This window comes from Ranitomeya variabilis, chromosome 1 (genome assembly GCF_051348905.1).
Source record: "Ranitomeya variabilis isolate aRanVar5 chromosome 1, aRanVar5.hap1, whole genome shotgun sequence".
In the NCBI taxonomy this organism is placed as follows: Eukaryota; Metazoa; Chordata; class Amphibia; order Anura; family Dendrobatidae; genus Ranitomeya; species Ranitomeya variabilis.
In genome coordinates, this window is record NC_135232.1 from 601,404,525 (window position 1) to 601,418,675 (window position 14,151).

The 14,151-nt window shown below is 40.0% G+C and overlaps 1 protein-coding gene across 3 annotated transcripts in view; it reads left to right on the top strand.

The window, feature by feature from the left end:
* Positions 1-13,761, top strand: part of LOC143769947 (nuclear receptor subfamily 2 group F member 5-like) — a 30,298-nt gene extending 16,537 nt beyond the window's left edge. Inside the window, exons 3-5 of one of the 3 annotated variants that reach the window (XM_077259049.1) lie at positions 1,559-2,086; positions 2,679-2,694; positions 12,625-13,761. In XM_077259049.1, coding sequence (XP_077115164.1) covers positions 1,559-2,086; positions 2,679-2,694; positions 12,625-12,832 — 752 coding nt within the window. In that variant the 3' untranslated portion in view covers positions 12,833-13,761. The remainder of the gene's footprint in view (positions 1-1,558; positions 2,087-2,678; positions 2,695-12,624) is intronic. The other 2 variants (XM_077259031.1, XM_077259039.1) reach the window with 2 other exon arrangements.
* The last annotated feature ends 390 nt before the right edge of the window (positions 13,762-14,151 follow it).

The following is a 14,151-nucleotide window of genomic DNA, read 5'->3' on the forward strand; positions in this document are numbered from 1 at the left end:
GTGTCCTAGCCATCATATTAACCTAATTATTTTCCAAAAGGGAATTTCACGTAGTATGTGTAGGGTTTTAGTTGTCTCTGTCTTTTATAATAATAATAATAATAATTTTATTTATATAGCGCCAACATATTCCGCAGCGCTTTACAAATTAAAGTCTTTTGTTATTTCTGTAATTTTTTTCTTTTTCTGTGTTTCTTTTTCTCATGTAAATTTTTTTTTGCCCACATAGAATGTAAAGCCAAAATCACGAAAGGCAAAAGGTAGAATTATCGCGTTGCGTTAACTTGGCTTTTGACAAGAAAAGGCAGGTGTGCCGGATTTCAAACACTATAACCTTTAAAGACCTAAAGAAATGGAAACCTACATATTTCTGCATCAAACATTTTTTTTTTCACCTGTAGTGATTTTTATCTTTATGTTTAAATGACTGTAAGTACGGTAATCTTTATAGGCCAGTATTATCACAGGTCAGCTTCTTATCTTATGGCCTACAGCTTACAAACACTGTGTAAAACCAGTTAAACAAAAAAAGCTAGTTTTTTTTACAACCATAAAATATTACATTACCAAAATAATAATGAAAAATAATTTAGGAATTTAGGAAAAGGGCCTAAAATGTATATACAGTTAAAAAATGTATTAAATATTTAATAAGTATTAAAATATGTATTATAATTTTTTAAAATATTTTTTAAAGGGTAACAATGATTTTTTTGTTTGTTGGTATTATATATTTATTTTCATTATTTCTGTCTATTTGTCAGAATATGTTAGTGTTATTTCAACGCTTATTATTATTTTTTTTATCTTTTGCGTTTTTGGCATTTTTGTGACATCACTATGGCCCTTCTTGGCATTATATATATTTATTTTAAAAGTTTTTGTATAATTTTGAGAAATTTAATGCAGGTGAAACATTATTAGATCTTTTATTTAATTAATTCTACGATGTTATAATTATTTTTGTGTTTTTTATATATTTATACATATTTATTTGTTTCGCGTATGATGTGACTCCCTCTAGTGGTTTTAAAGAGCAATCCCCTCTGGATATATGACCAGTAAACATTAAACGACTTTTTATGTCTTCTTCTTTCAAGTACAATTTGGCCATTATCAAAGTAGAAATATCAATTTTTTTTTACTATTTTTAAGTTCTTTAATTTTGTCTGCTGTTACACCATGATTTCCCTTTTTTAGATCCCATGAGAAAGGTAGATTTGGTTTCCCATTACAAGATTTGATGGCCTTTGTGGTTCATGTAAATATTTTTTAGTTTGTATTTCAAGTACATAGTTAAGATCTTTTATAAAAATGTTGAGTTCACAGGGCAGTTATGAAATGTGCCCTTTTTGTTCCCTAGTGAAATTTAGCTAGGGTTAAACTTCCACAGGTGAATGAAATGCAACATCAAAGAGGGTTGTGGATTACGATCAGAACTTAGAAATTAAGATTTACATTCTTAAGATGTATAGCTTTTTTGTTCTGTCGCTCACAAATTCACTGATGGGTCTCTCAGAACTTGAATAGTGATCCGCAACTTGTTTTTTCTTTGTAGCAGTCCAGCGTGGACGAATGTCGCACCCCCAGACCAGCCCTGGCCAATATGCTCTGAACAACGTGGATCCCTACAATGGTCACTCTTACTTAACAGGATTCATCTCCTTGCTTCTCCGAGCAGAACCATATCCAACTTCTCGATATGGTGCCCAGTGCCTCCAGCCCAACAATATCATGGGAATTGAGAACATCTGTGAATTGGCCGCCCGTTTGCTCTTCAGTGCTATTGAGTGGGCCAAGAACATTCCTTTTTTCCCTGACTTCCAGCTCTCAGACCAAGTTGCTCTCCTTCGCATGACATGGAGTGAGCTCTTCGTCCTCAACGCTGCTCAGTGCTCCATGCCTCTTCATGTGGCACCGTTGCTGGCAGCAGCCGGCCTCCACGCATCTCCCATGTCTGCTGACAGAGTCGTGGCTTTCATGGACCATATCCGGGTCTTTCAAGAACAGGTGGAAAAGTTGAAGGCACTTCATGTTGACTCCGCGGAGTACTCCTGCTTGAAAGCCGTTGCCTTGTTTACACCTGGTGAGTACGATTTTTTAACAAATTGTGTTGCTCTTTGCAAACTCCTCATAAGATAGTTGTACATAGACAGAACTGCTCGTTTATCCAAGTTCTCCTCCGTTTGAGAAAGCTGTTGCCAGACTTGTCTGGCAGCACCTCATCTCTGGAAGAGGAATACGATTGGCAGTGCAAAATTAGACATACACGATGGACATCTTCGATCAGACTATCATTTGTCCTGGCCTCCATACACATTAGACTGTTGGTGAAAACCATCTTCATTGGTGGGTTCAGTCGACATTAGTCTAATGGGCTTTAGTTGTCTATGTGCTTAGACAACTGGCACATCCAGTAGCCCACTGTTATATCTTTATTCTAACAGCAGTTCTACAGAGTCAAAGACATTTTTTATCAAATTTTTTAACCCTGCCAGGAAAAAGTATTATTCGATACAAAAAATATTATAGGCATCTATTTTATTAACCTGTAGGTTGTTAATTTATTGTTAGAGGTTACATTTTGGGTTTGGGGACTAATGCAAGTCCCAGGGGGCTCGATCCCCATCAAACTGATATTCTATTATTTTTTTTTTCTTTAGTTTTTTTTTTTTTAGGCACAAAACTGCGCATGTGAGTGATACCACCGACTGTGGAACTATAAATAAAAATTCAGAGTGAATACCTAAATTTACATTATTTATTAAACAATATATCTACCCGTCATGGATATAAACAATTAGCAGTCAAAAAGTTCCCCCAGGACCCCATAGCAATCTTGAAATGGGGATCTACATCGCATGACTTCCATCAACAAGTTCAGAACAATAAGTTTATGATTACTTTGCTTTGCCTTATGCACAGTAATCTCACAAAACCTGGGATAATGCACAAAGGTATTGGCAAAAACAGTGATGTCACGGTACAGGCATAACAAGCACAGTGATGTTAGAGGACACAGATAAAATGTACAGGGGATGTCACAGTACAGGGATGATGTACACAGTCATGTTACAGTACAGAAATAATGCGCACAGTGATGTAACAGTGCAGCTAGTAGGTATACGGTCATGTCACAGAACATGGATAATGCACACAGTGATTTAACAATACAGGGATAGTGTAGGCAGTGGTGCCACAATACAGAGACTATGTACACAGTGATGTCACAGTACAGGGTTAATAAGTATAATAATGTCATAGTAGAGGGCTAATGGACATAGCATTCACAACAGTGATGTCATGATAGCGGGATGATGTACCCAGTGATGTCACAGTACAGGGATGATGTACCCAATGATGTCACATTGCAGGGATGATGTAAAACGTGAAGTCACAGTACAAGGGTAATAAGCACAATTATGCCATAGCAGAGGGATAATGGACATAGTGATGTCACAGCATTAAAATAATAAACAGTGATGTCATGATAGAGGGATGATATATCCAGTGATGTCACAGTACAGGGATGACGTACACAGTGCTGTCACAGTACGGACATAATGTACAAATTGATGTCATAGTGAAGGGATAATGCACAAAATGATGTCACAATACAGGAATAATAAACACAGTGATGTCACAGTAATAATAATAATCTTTATTTATATAGCGCCAACATATTCCGCGGCGATTTACAATTCAACAATTCATATACAAGTCATAAGTAACAATGTTAAAGATAATACAATAATTAATGCATAATGACGACCGTACTCATAAGAGCTTGCAATCTACTACACAGTACAGGGATGATGTACACACTGATGTCACAGTACAGGGATGATATACCCAATGATGTTACAGTACAGATGTACCATAACGCACACAGTGATGTCAGAATAGTGGGATACTGTACAAAGTGATGTCTTAATACAATAATAATGTGCACAGTGATGTCATAGTAAAGTGATAGTACACAGTGAGAAGGCAGTACAAGGATAATGCACACCAGAGGTGTATCTAGCTTTTCCTGCACCAGGGGCAAAGGATCAATTTGGCGCCCCCCCCCCCCCCCATTTGAACCTTCACTCTATTGAAACTCTATTTGACCAAGCCAGGGTACAGTCCTCAGATTTCCGCCCCCTATAATGTCCTCAGATTTCTGCCCCCTATAACGTCCTCAGATTTCTGCCCCCATAATGTGCTCAGATTTCTGCCACCATAATGTCCTGTTTTCTGCCCCCATAATGTCCTCAGATTTCTGCCCTCATCCCCCCCCCCTTCCCCGGTGCAGTTGCATGTGGTGGAGAAATCTGAGGAACATATTTAGCAGAAATCAGGACATTAGGGGGGCAGAAGAAATCTGAGCACATTATGGGGGCAGAAATCAGGACATTGCACCCATCCAGCCCCCTGGCCTTGCTTCAGTCCTCACACAGTCAATTTACTCCCCCTACCCTGCTCCCTCCCTATCCTTGCGACCTTGTGTGACGTCTGCTGCCAAATAGCGTCCCCGCCGAGCACAACCATCCCTTCCTAGCCGAGTACTTAGTAGGCCCCTTAAATTTCCAACGTTAAGTCTTCGATGTCTTCAGCTCCAGCCTCTATTACCCAGCCATCTGGAGCTGGAGCACTTACCACAAACCGCAAGGCTGCCTGTGAAGAGCCGGCGAGTTATGTCAGCAGCGTGATCATGTGACCTGATCACGCTGCTGGCGCTTCACTGATGTTGAAGTGCCGGCGGCAGTCAGGGCATAGATCAAGGGTACTAGCGTCTGAAGACGCTAGTACATCCTTGGGAACCAACACGCAGCGCTTTCTCTGAGCCGGCTGTCAATTTGACAGCCGTCTCAGAGAACGGAAGAATCTCAGTGTGGGGGCGGCAGAATTCCGCCAACGGGGAGCCTCCTCCATGAACCACCGCATCAGGCGGCCCGCTGGCGCCCCCGTGTCGGCTGCGTCCGGGGCACATGCCCCGGCGGCCCCCCCTGGATACGCCACTGATGCACACAGTGATGTTACAGTACAGGAATAATGCACACAGTGATATAACAGTAAATGGAACATGTGCATAATGAGGTAATAATAGTGGGAAAATTCATATAGTGGTCCAACAGTTCAGGAGTGATCTTATCAGTGTCATTACAGCTTTCAGAACAGAAAGTATACAAAAAGCGATGTCACCATAAAAGAATAATGCATACAGTGATGTCATGCCACAGAAATGTGACAACTAATGCCTGGTTGTGAAAGCCATATTAATGAAGCCCTCCTCCTCCTCTCCTCCTTCTCCTTTTCCCATCAAAATTTTTATCCTCTTAATATATTGCAATCATCATATTATATAGCACTGTGTACTTACAATTGCTCATTTTGCCTTTCTACCCAGTTAAAGGGGTTTTTCAGTACTAGGACAACCTCTTCTTCATTTAGATGCTTGGCACTAATAAAGTAATAAAGCCTATACTCACTTCTCGTGCTGGCAGCATCTCAGTGGTGTCAGCACTGGCGGTCCCGGGGCTTTCCTGCGGTGTTGTGACACGTGGTGCCTGGCATCACTGTCCCTTTCAGACTTATTGAACATCAAGAGGAACTGTGACTTCCTCTTAATGTTCAATACATCCGAATGCAGGGACTATGACGCCAGCGCTGATTTGCGCTGGGGTCACGTATCATAACAACTGCACGAGATCCCCTGGGACACGAGAGCCGACACCGCTGAAATGGTGCCGGCACTAGAAGTGAGTATAAGCTTTATTACTTTATCAGTGCCAAGCATCTAAATGAAGAAGGGGTTTTCCTAGTAGTGGAAAACCCATTTAATTATTCTCTTTTCTCTGATCTATGTAGAAACAGGAAGTGTCTTTTCCCTGTTGAAATCATATTCTACTTCAACTAACTGGGTAGAAAGGGAAAAGTAGCAATTGTAAGTACACAGTGCCATATAATATGATGACTGCAATATATTAAGAGGATAAAACTTTTGATGGGAGGAGGCGGAGAGGAGGAGTGCTTCTTTAATTACTTACAAGTCCCCTCTAAAATGTAAAGTGCTGCGGAATATGTTGGCGCTATAGAAATAAAATTATTATTATTATTACTGCACCTTGTGTCTGAGTGCACATGGGCCCCCTTAGTTGTTGGACCCTACTATTGGGATGTTTGTCATTGCTCAACCAATCAGCTGCTACATTTCATCATTGACAGTTTCAAGTATCTGATTGGCTGTTTAAGGTCATGTGTGACCCTTGCACTATATGGGTTAAAAGGTTCTTAAAACTGAACTGATCCTGGTATTTCTTGGATGCCGCACTCAATGCATTGTAGGAGGCAAGAGAACAGTTGGTGACAACTGTGATGGTGAAGAAGGCTCGTAAGATGTTTGTCCTGGTTGTAACCTTTCAAAGCCTAGAGCAAATATTGTTCTCAACACTTATGGGTTGCAGTAAATTACCCAGCACTGTATATAAAGGCTGCCTCTATGGAATGTAGGGCCTGTAATACGTACGGGAGATCTCCAGAACGGCCATTTTCAAAGCCATGAAGGTTGATGTCAGTGTGAGCGCAAGTCTCCTGTGTCATGTTGTCACCAATGTCGGTAACTGATGCTGAACCGCAGGGGTAACAATCAGTGTGGATGATTTATTGTACGCAGGAGGGGTGCCTGCCAGGTCAGATGGATAATGTCAGGCAGCCATACAGAGGCCCTCCAGTGACATTTCAAGTTGACCTTCAAAGATCCCAATGATCATAACTGAGACACTTGACGGGTGTCCCTGCTAAATCAGCCATGCCCACCTGCTACCCTGACACAAGTGCCAGAGACTGGTCTAAATGCTGCCCATTGCAGGCATAACTCAGCCTTACACCATTTTTGTTAACCCTTCCTCAACCAAATAAATCTCACAATTTTTCAAAAAATTCTCTTTTCATGTTTTTGAAGTTTCCATTTACATAAGTAGTCAAATTGATATTTCTTCTGACCCTGCACTTCAGTTTCTACAGGAATTCTTATCTTAAGGGAAATATTAGTCCGTAGTTACACCCATAGATAAATCAGGTTGAACTTCCCGATGGGACCTTACATATGATTTCTTCATTTTTCATGCTAGGTTTCCAAAAATATAGGGGTGCATTTATTTGACCAGATTATGACTTTTAGATAAATTCCTGTAGATACTAGCTCAGGACTTTACCGAAGAGCCAATAAATGAAATAAAAATTGAAATTGTGTGAAATTTTAAGAAATTCTAAGAATTTGCAATTCGATTCGATTCACATGCATTGCTTAAAAAAATTACCATTTTACACAAAGTAGTAGATAGCATCAGTCAGAAAAGATGCAGGGTCGAGAGCTTTCTACGCTTCTTCTATCAGAAGGGTGGCCACATTCATATGCTTGCTTGGCTGAATGTCCTTCAATCCTCCAAACACTTCTACCCTGTCATACACGTGAGAAGTGGAGTAAATCCTTGGCTCATCTCCCATGGAACATAAAGATTGGATATGTTGCAATCCCGAGACTTCACAATTTTTGGGACAATTCAGCCAGCCAAACTGAACCAACAATAGAAAAAGTGGTTGACCTATTTAACATTTTTTAGATGAGACCTATTTAAAAGATATTTTTGAAAAGTGACCTTGCAGGCTGTAGGAGGTTAATAAATTTTTATTTTACAAGAGGAAACATCTAAACAAATACATTGTAAAAGTATATATTTTTGGTTGGCTGAATTGAAGATAACCCTGAATCTTCACCCTTGTGTTACATGATCCCGTTGACTGGTTAAAGACTGGCCATAGACAATAGGTAACTATTGGCCAAATGCTTATGACTTTTTGATCGTGGCCTGTCTACCCGAAAACCAAAAGTTAGGGCAGTTGAAATCCAATAGTCTGATTCTTCTTTCCCTGACATTTGCTCTTAGGAAAAGATAATAACAAAAAGAGAAACCTCACTAAACGCATAAAAAAATCAATAATCTATAAAAAAAATAGACAGATAGAGGCGTTCAAAAATAGGACAAAATTAGTAGTTCTACGTCAATAAGCATGAGAACATATACACAATAAGACGTATATAGAACAAAATATAAATTTTATTAAACAGAAAAAGGACAATACACCAAGTGCCAATAAATATCAAGGATACTACATAATAATAACAAAAATGCCTTACCTATACCCCCTGACGAAGGCACGCCGCCGAAACGCGCGTAGGGGAAGTGGCACCATTATCTGGGTATAGGTAAGGCATCTTTGTTATTATTATGTAGTATCCTTGATATTTATTGGCAGTATGTGGCGGTCTTGTCATCATTAGTCTCTTTATACTGTGACCTCTTTTCTAATATATAGATGTAGCTATGGTGAAAATTTTTTTAAATTTTTTTTTTGTTAAATGTATTATTTCAGACTGTCTTTTTTGGATATATGGGTGTTTTTACCTAGTATAACATTGTTACCTTCTGCCATTTATTTGTTTTTGTAATTTTGTATTTTTGCCCCCTACCCAATGTGGTGTCACTCAGATCTAGTCTGATTTTTTCCAGACACTAGTGGCTATTTTTACCTTGGTGTATTGTCCTTTTTCTGTTTAATAAAATTTATATTTTGTTCTATATACGTCTTCTTAGGAAAAGATGTCCGAACCCTTTGAAATTGATATATTATTGCATTTTCTGTAATCTATATCCCCAGCTTCATTACGAAGACCTGCGGTCCTCTTAGCTATAATCAAAAGATGGAAAAGCGTAGTAGGTGTTCCTAGACACTTCCAGAATTGGATCTATTTGGGGGGAATGGGTTGGCCCAAAAAAAACTATTTTGAGATTGTGAAACTCTCCATCAACCGACCAACTACGTATCTACATAAACTTTCACGGATATATAAAAATGTGAATTAGCTTTTATTATCTTTATTGAATCAGGGGCTCTTTTAGACTTAACTATCTGTTTTTTATAAAAAATTCACATGTTGATTAGCAACAATGAACAGACTCCGCCCCATCTTATATATGGAAGCATCTAATGAGCGTGTGCAAAAGTCATTGTGAAGGTAGGGGAAGCAGGAGAGCTGTGACATCACATATTGTGAATGATGGATCCTTTGTTATCTACTGTATGTAGAGGTGTGACTTGTCATTGTACAGGAGGAGAAGATGAGCTGTGACATCATGTATCACATGATTGGTGGGTCTTGTGTTATCAGCCGGATACAGCTGCTATCAGTCATTGTATAGGAGGAGGATGTGAGCTGTGACATCACCTATTGTGAATGATGGATCCTTTGTTATCTTCTGAATATAGATATATTATCAGTCATTGTACAGTATAGGAAGGAGGTGAGCTGTGATATTACCTATTAAGAATGGTGCATACTGTGCTATCAGCTGTATATAGAGGTGTTATCAGACATTGTAGAGGAGGAGGAGGTGAGCTGTGACATCACGTACTATGGATCCAGCGTTATCTACTTATGGTATCTACTAGAGCTGTTATCAGTCATCGTTATCCTGCCTTTGATGATAAGGAGGCTGCTGAAAACTCTTCCTTAAAGGGAACCTGTCACCCCCCCAGGCGTTTGAAAATAAAAGAGCCACCTTGTGCAGCAGTAATGCTGCATTCTGACAAGGTGGCTCTTTTAGTTATTGGTGTTGTAACTGCAGAAATAATCCGTTTTGTAATTTGTCCTAAATACCTTTCTTCAGTCCTGCAGGCAGGCCTTTCCCCCCCTGCTGCAGACGCCACACAGCCGTCACTCAAGTCTTCTTGGCGGCAGGCAGGCCTTTCCCCCCCTGCTGCAGACGCCACACAGCCGTCACTCGAGTCTTCTTGGCGCCGGGCGCCGCCTCCTCAGCGCTGTTTTGAAATCAGCCGGCGCCTGCGCTCTTTTGTCATGCCTTGGGCAGGCACAGTGAGCGCTGCCCGTCCTCTTTCCTCATATGCAGTCTAGCTGATGGCGCCTGTGCGGCCGCCCTGCCTGTGAATCCCAGCCCCGCAGTGTGAATAAATCAGAAGACACTGCGGGGCTATTATTACTATTATTTTAGTTTCAAACGCCTGGGGGGGGGGGGGGTGACAGGTTCCCTTTAAAGGACAGGATGTATGAGTCCCCTAGTGACCAGTATGAAAATTACAAAACTTCTAATTGAGTTTATTTATATAGATCGTGAAAATAAAAAAATGCCAAGAACGTAAAAAAAACAACAATAAACACAAAAAACTATTTTAAAAATAGGTCATCTTTATTATATGCTACATTCACTCTAAGAAGAGTTAATTTACATATTGACTTTTCTTAAAGGTTGTAACATCATGTAAAGGAATGTAACATCGATATACCAGCTGGGCCGATTCAATGGAAACCATTAGGTCCGAAAGGGAAATCATAAAAGTTTTCTACTCCTGTCTTTAGATGAAGATCGTCTGGTAGGCCCAGTCATCTGTGCTAAGTTAAGGTGTTGGTCCTGAGGCGCTCTCCGCGATATATAAGGCATCCTGTCATCTTATAGACAGGGAGCGCTTGAACCCCTGGTAATTTCTATCTCTCAATCAACACCAATAATGGGGAAACTCTTATTTGCGAGCGACGGCCCCGACATCTGTCAACGCAGCCAGTTCCGTGTGCAGTTTCTGAAGCCATTAATGGGGTCAGGAGTCAGTTAAAGGACACGTGATGCACAGTATCACTCGAGTGTGTTAATAATTATGCCTGCTATACCATAGGCAATATTTAACACATGCAAGGGTGTAATGCATTCCTTCCCACAAGAGCTGACTAATGCAGTAATCTTTATCCCAAGGACATTGCTCCCTCTGTGCGGACTGTGTGAACCGAGCAGTGCCGAGCTGTAAAATACCACACAGGACATTGACTTTGGAGTGAAGCTGTTACTAACATGGATGGAAATGAGGCAGTTTAACGCCCGTAGATTAGTCTGTGATCCCACCACCAGCAAATCATTAACCACATTGTATGCTATTCACCGAAGGCAAAGCTCAGACGTCAACATCAATCAATAGCTAACTTTCGATTGTTGATGTCGTTGTACGTTGATTTCTAGGATCGTCGTTCTTTTCCCATTGTAGAAGATGGTAACAAAGGGCGGCTCGAGCACCAGCACACCTGTCCTGTCCAACATTACACAGAATTTCCATTTGTTTGAATGAACGCTGTGTAATAATTCATTTATCCAGTGGAGGTGCTGTGGGGAAATTTAACACTGTCAAAGATTACAGCTGATCACTGGTGATCAAGGGGCTACTTTATGTCTAGCAAGTACAAATTGATGAGTTATCGAAACTAGACCAGGCTAAGGTCAAGGAAGCTTTTTAGGAGGCATATACTGTGCTGAGCTGAATGTATTAGATGATTTGGTGCCAATTAGTATATGCCTTGGAGAATGAAAGGGGGTGTCTCATGATAACACCTCATATACAAAAGCCAGGGGGTACAAATGTTATTGATGCAGGTCCCAAGATTTGACCATCATTCCATTACATGGATGGCCAATCATCTGATTGGTCATCATATAATACTACATTTCCCCCCACTAAAGTTGGTTTTCCTGGCAAATTCAGCTGTTAATCAGAAGTGCCAAGAATGGGTCCTGGTGACAGAGATCATATTTTGAGAGGAGTGGTGAATAGAGATGAGCAAAGCTTTTGACATACGTTGAATTTTCATAGGAAATTTGCAGCAAAATGATTTGCTGGGAATTGATAATACTCCAAACCTTCCAATTGCCCTCAAAACTGTGTATATGACATTATTCTCTTTTGCTCACACACTAATCTTCACTGTTTCCAAACACTATCTGTACTGTTTCTTCAGTGTTTTATCTTTCTCCTCCCTATCTATGGTTAAGCTGTGAACTGTGACATCCTCCTCACACTATCAAGGTAGACCACAAATTGGCTGCTGTATTCCCTGCCTCAGCTTTTATGCAGGCTCTGATATTCTCTCAAGATTTACTGTGCTATACCATGTAATATGATATCTGGATAGTATTATGGTAAAGCCTCATATATTGTGATCCTTCTCTGTTTGATGCAATTTTCTACACCAGTTTAGGCAATTCATGCAAAGCGATCCACAAATTTAGTGGTGGGACATTGAAATAAAATTCTTACATTATCATTGAACCTTATTACTGGTGCTCCCAGTTGCCAAACTGGTACACTTAGTGATTGAATACTTTTTAGCTCTTATCTTGAAAGACTGTTGTGTCCTTAGTCTAAGGGGTAGCGTTTCTCCTTATGGAGAGTGACATACCAGCTAGCTTGTCAAGGAAAGGAGGCTTATTCACCGTGCAATGCTCCTCTGGGAAATTAAATATTCAAATTGCCTCTTCTGAGAAAAAGAGGACTTAAACTCTATAGCGCCACCTGTTGGAATTAGCGATCCTACAAGTCACAATCAACCCTTTAACGAGTCGTGCAATATGACTTAGGATAAAAGCCAAATCAGTATCTCAATTTGCAGACACAGTGTTTCAGGCTGTTGGCCCTCGAGTTTAAGTCCTCTTTTTCTCAAAAGAGGCAATTTGAATGTTGTGTCCTTAGATATCAATGTTGGAAGTCTTCGTGATATCTAATTCATGTCCTATTGTTTTGTAGATGCGGTGGGATTGTCCGATATTGGACACGTGGAAAGCATTCAGGAGAAGTCCCAGTGTGCCCTAGAAGAGTATGTCCGAAACCAGTACCCTACTCAGCCAACCCGGTTTGGTCGTCTTCTACTGCGCCTACCATCATTGCGCATTGTATCGGCACCAGTGATAGAACAACTCTTCTTTGTGCGTCTCGTTGGAAAGACGCCCATTGAGACTTTAATCCGAGACATGCTCTTGTCTGGGTCCAGCTTTAATTGGCCTTACATGCCTATGCAGTAACAAGGTTCTTCTGAAATCCTTGGACTTCAAATGTCTAATAAACCAGTTTGCTTTCCATCATCCACTTTGGCCAAGAATTCCAGAAGACCTCGGAGCCAAAAACTGGATGATCAAAATTGGTAGAAAAGTTGGACAGACACTGCTATTTCTGAAGAATTATGGTTTCTGCAACAAATCGCAAATCAAACATTGATCAAAATTTTAAGACCCAATTGATGGGTTTCATCATATTAACAAAAACTGAGAAACAAGTCATGTTCCTCAAGATTATCAAATCTTGGTCTGAATGATCCTGGAGACTTGTTGGAAACACAATTATTCCATTCAGACCATGTCATCCATGGTAAATATTTGCATCCATTACTCGAGCTGGTCCAGCAAGAGTTCTGCCAAGAGGATGTGCACTTTTTTTTACAAAAGCTTGACGAATTTTTGGAAACATTCAATGTTCGACAAGATGAGAACGAATCTGTGTATAGACTTTATTGAAAGAAAAAAGACAATAATGAGTCGACTCGACACGTGTAGGTTGGCTACATGAAGTCAAAGACTGGCTAGCACTGCAATCCACAACGTAAAGCACTGAAGAAGCCTTGCCCACTTCACCCCCTCTAGGATGGGTCTTACAAGAGACTATTTATAAGGAAAGTTGGGGACTGCCTGCTTTTTTTCAATAAATTTATGTGTATATTCAACTCTTCATACTCCTTCCCCTTTTGTTTTTTTCCTTATATAAGTATGTTTGTAAGATATTTTTGGTGTGTGAATTGTGGTATTTTTTGGTAACTTGGCAGCAAAATCTTGTTTATTTTGTTGGTTGATCTGGCTAACTATTCAATACAGTATCAGTTATTAAACTGGAGTATTTGTGTTATTTTTGGAATTGTTCTTATGATACCAACATTGATGTGGGAATTGTAATGTTTTCATCCCACTTTGGAATGGCTGCTGAAGAATGCCCATTTTGGGCATATTCTACGTAAAATCTTCCTAAATTTGCCTCAAATTTGCCAGGACTGTATCTGAAATTTCAAGATGGTTCCTGCAAATTTGGAACAGTTAGAAAGGATAGATATAAAGTCAAAACTGTTCTCTTCTCCTCATTTCTTCCTTAGTGTCTTCTCATTGAACTTTCTTCACTCAGAATTGCGGTGCTGTTATGACATTGGACATTTTTGCAGCAGTTTTGGCCCCTTCTTCCACTGATGATATTTTTTAAACCATTTCTACTGGAATTTCAAGTAGACAAAGA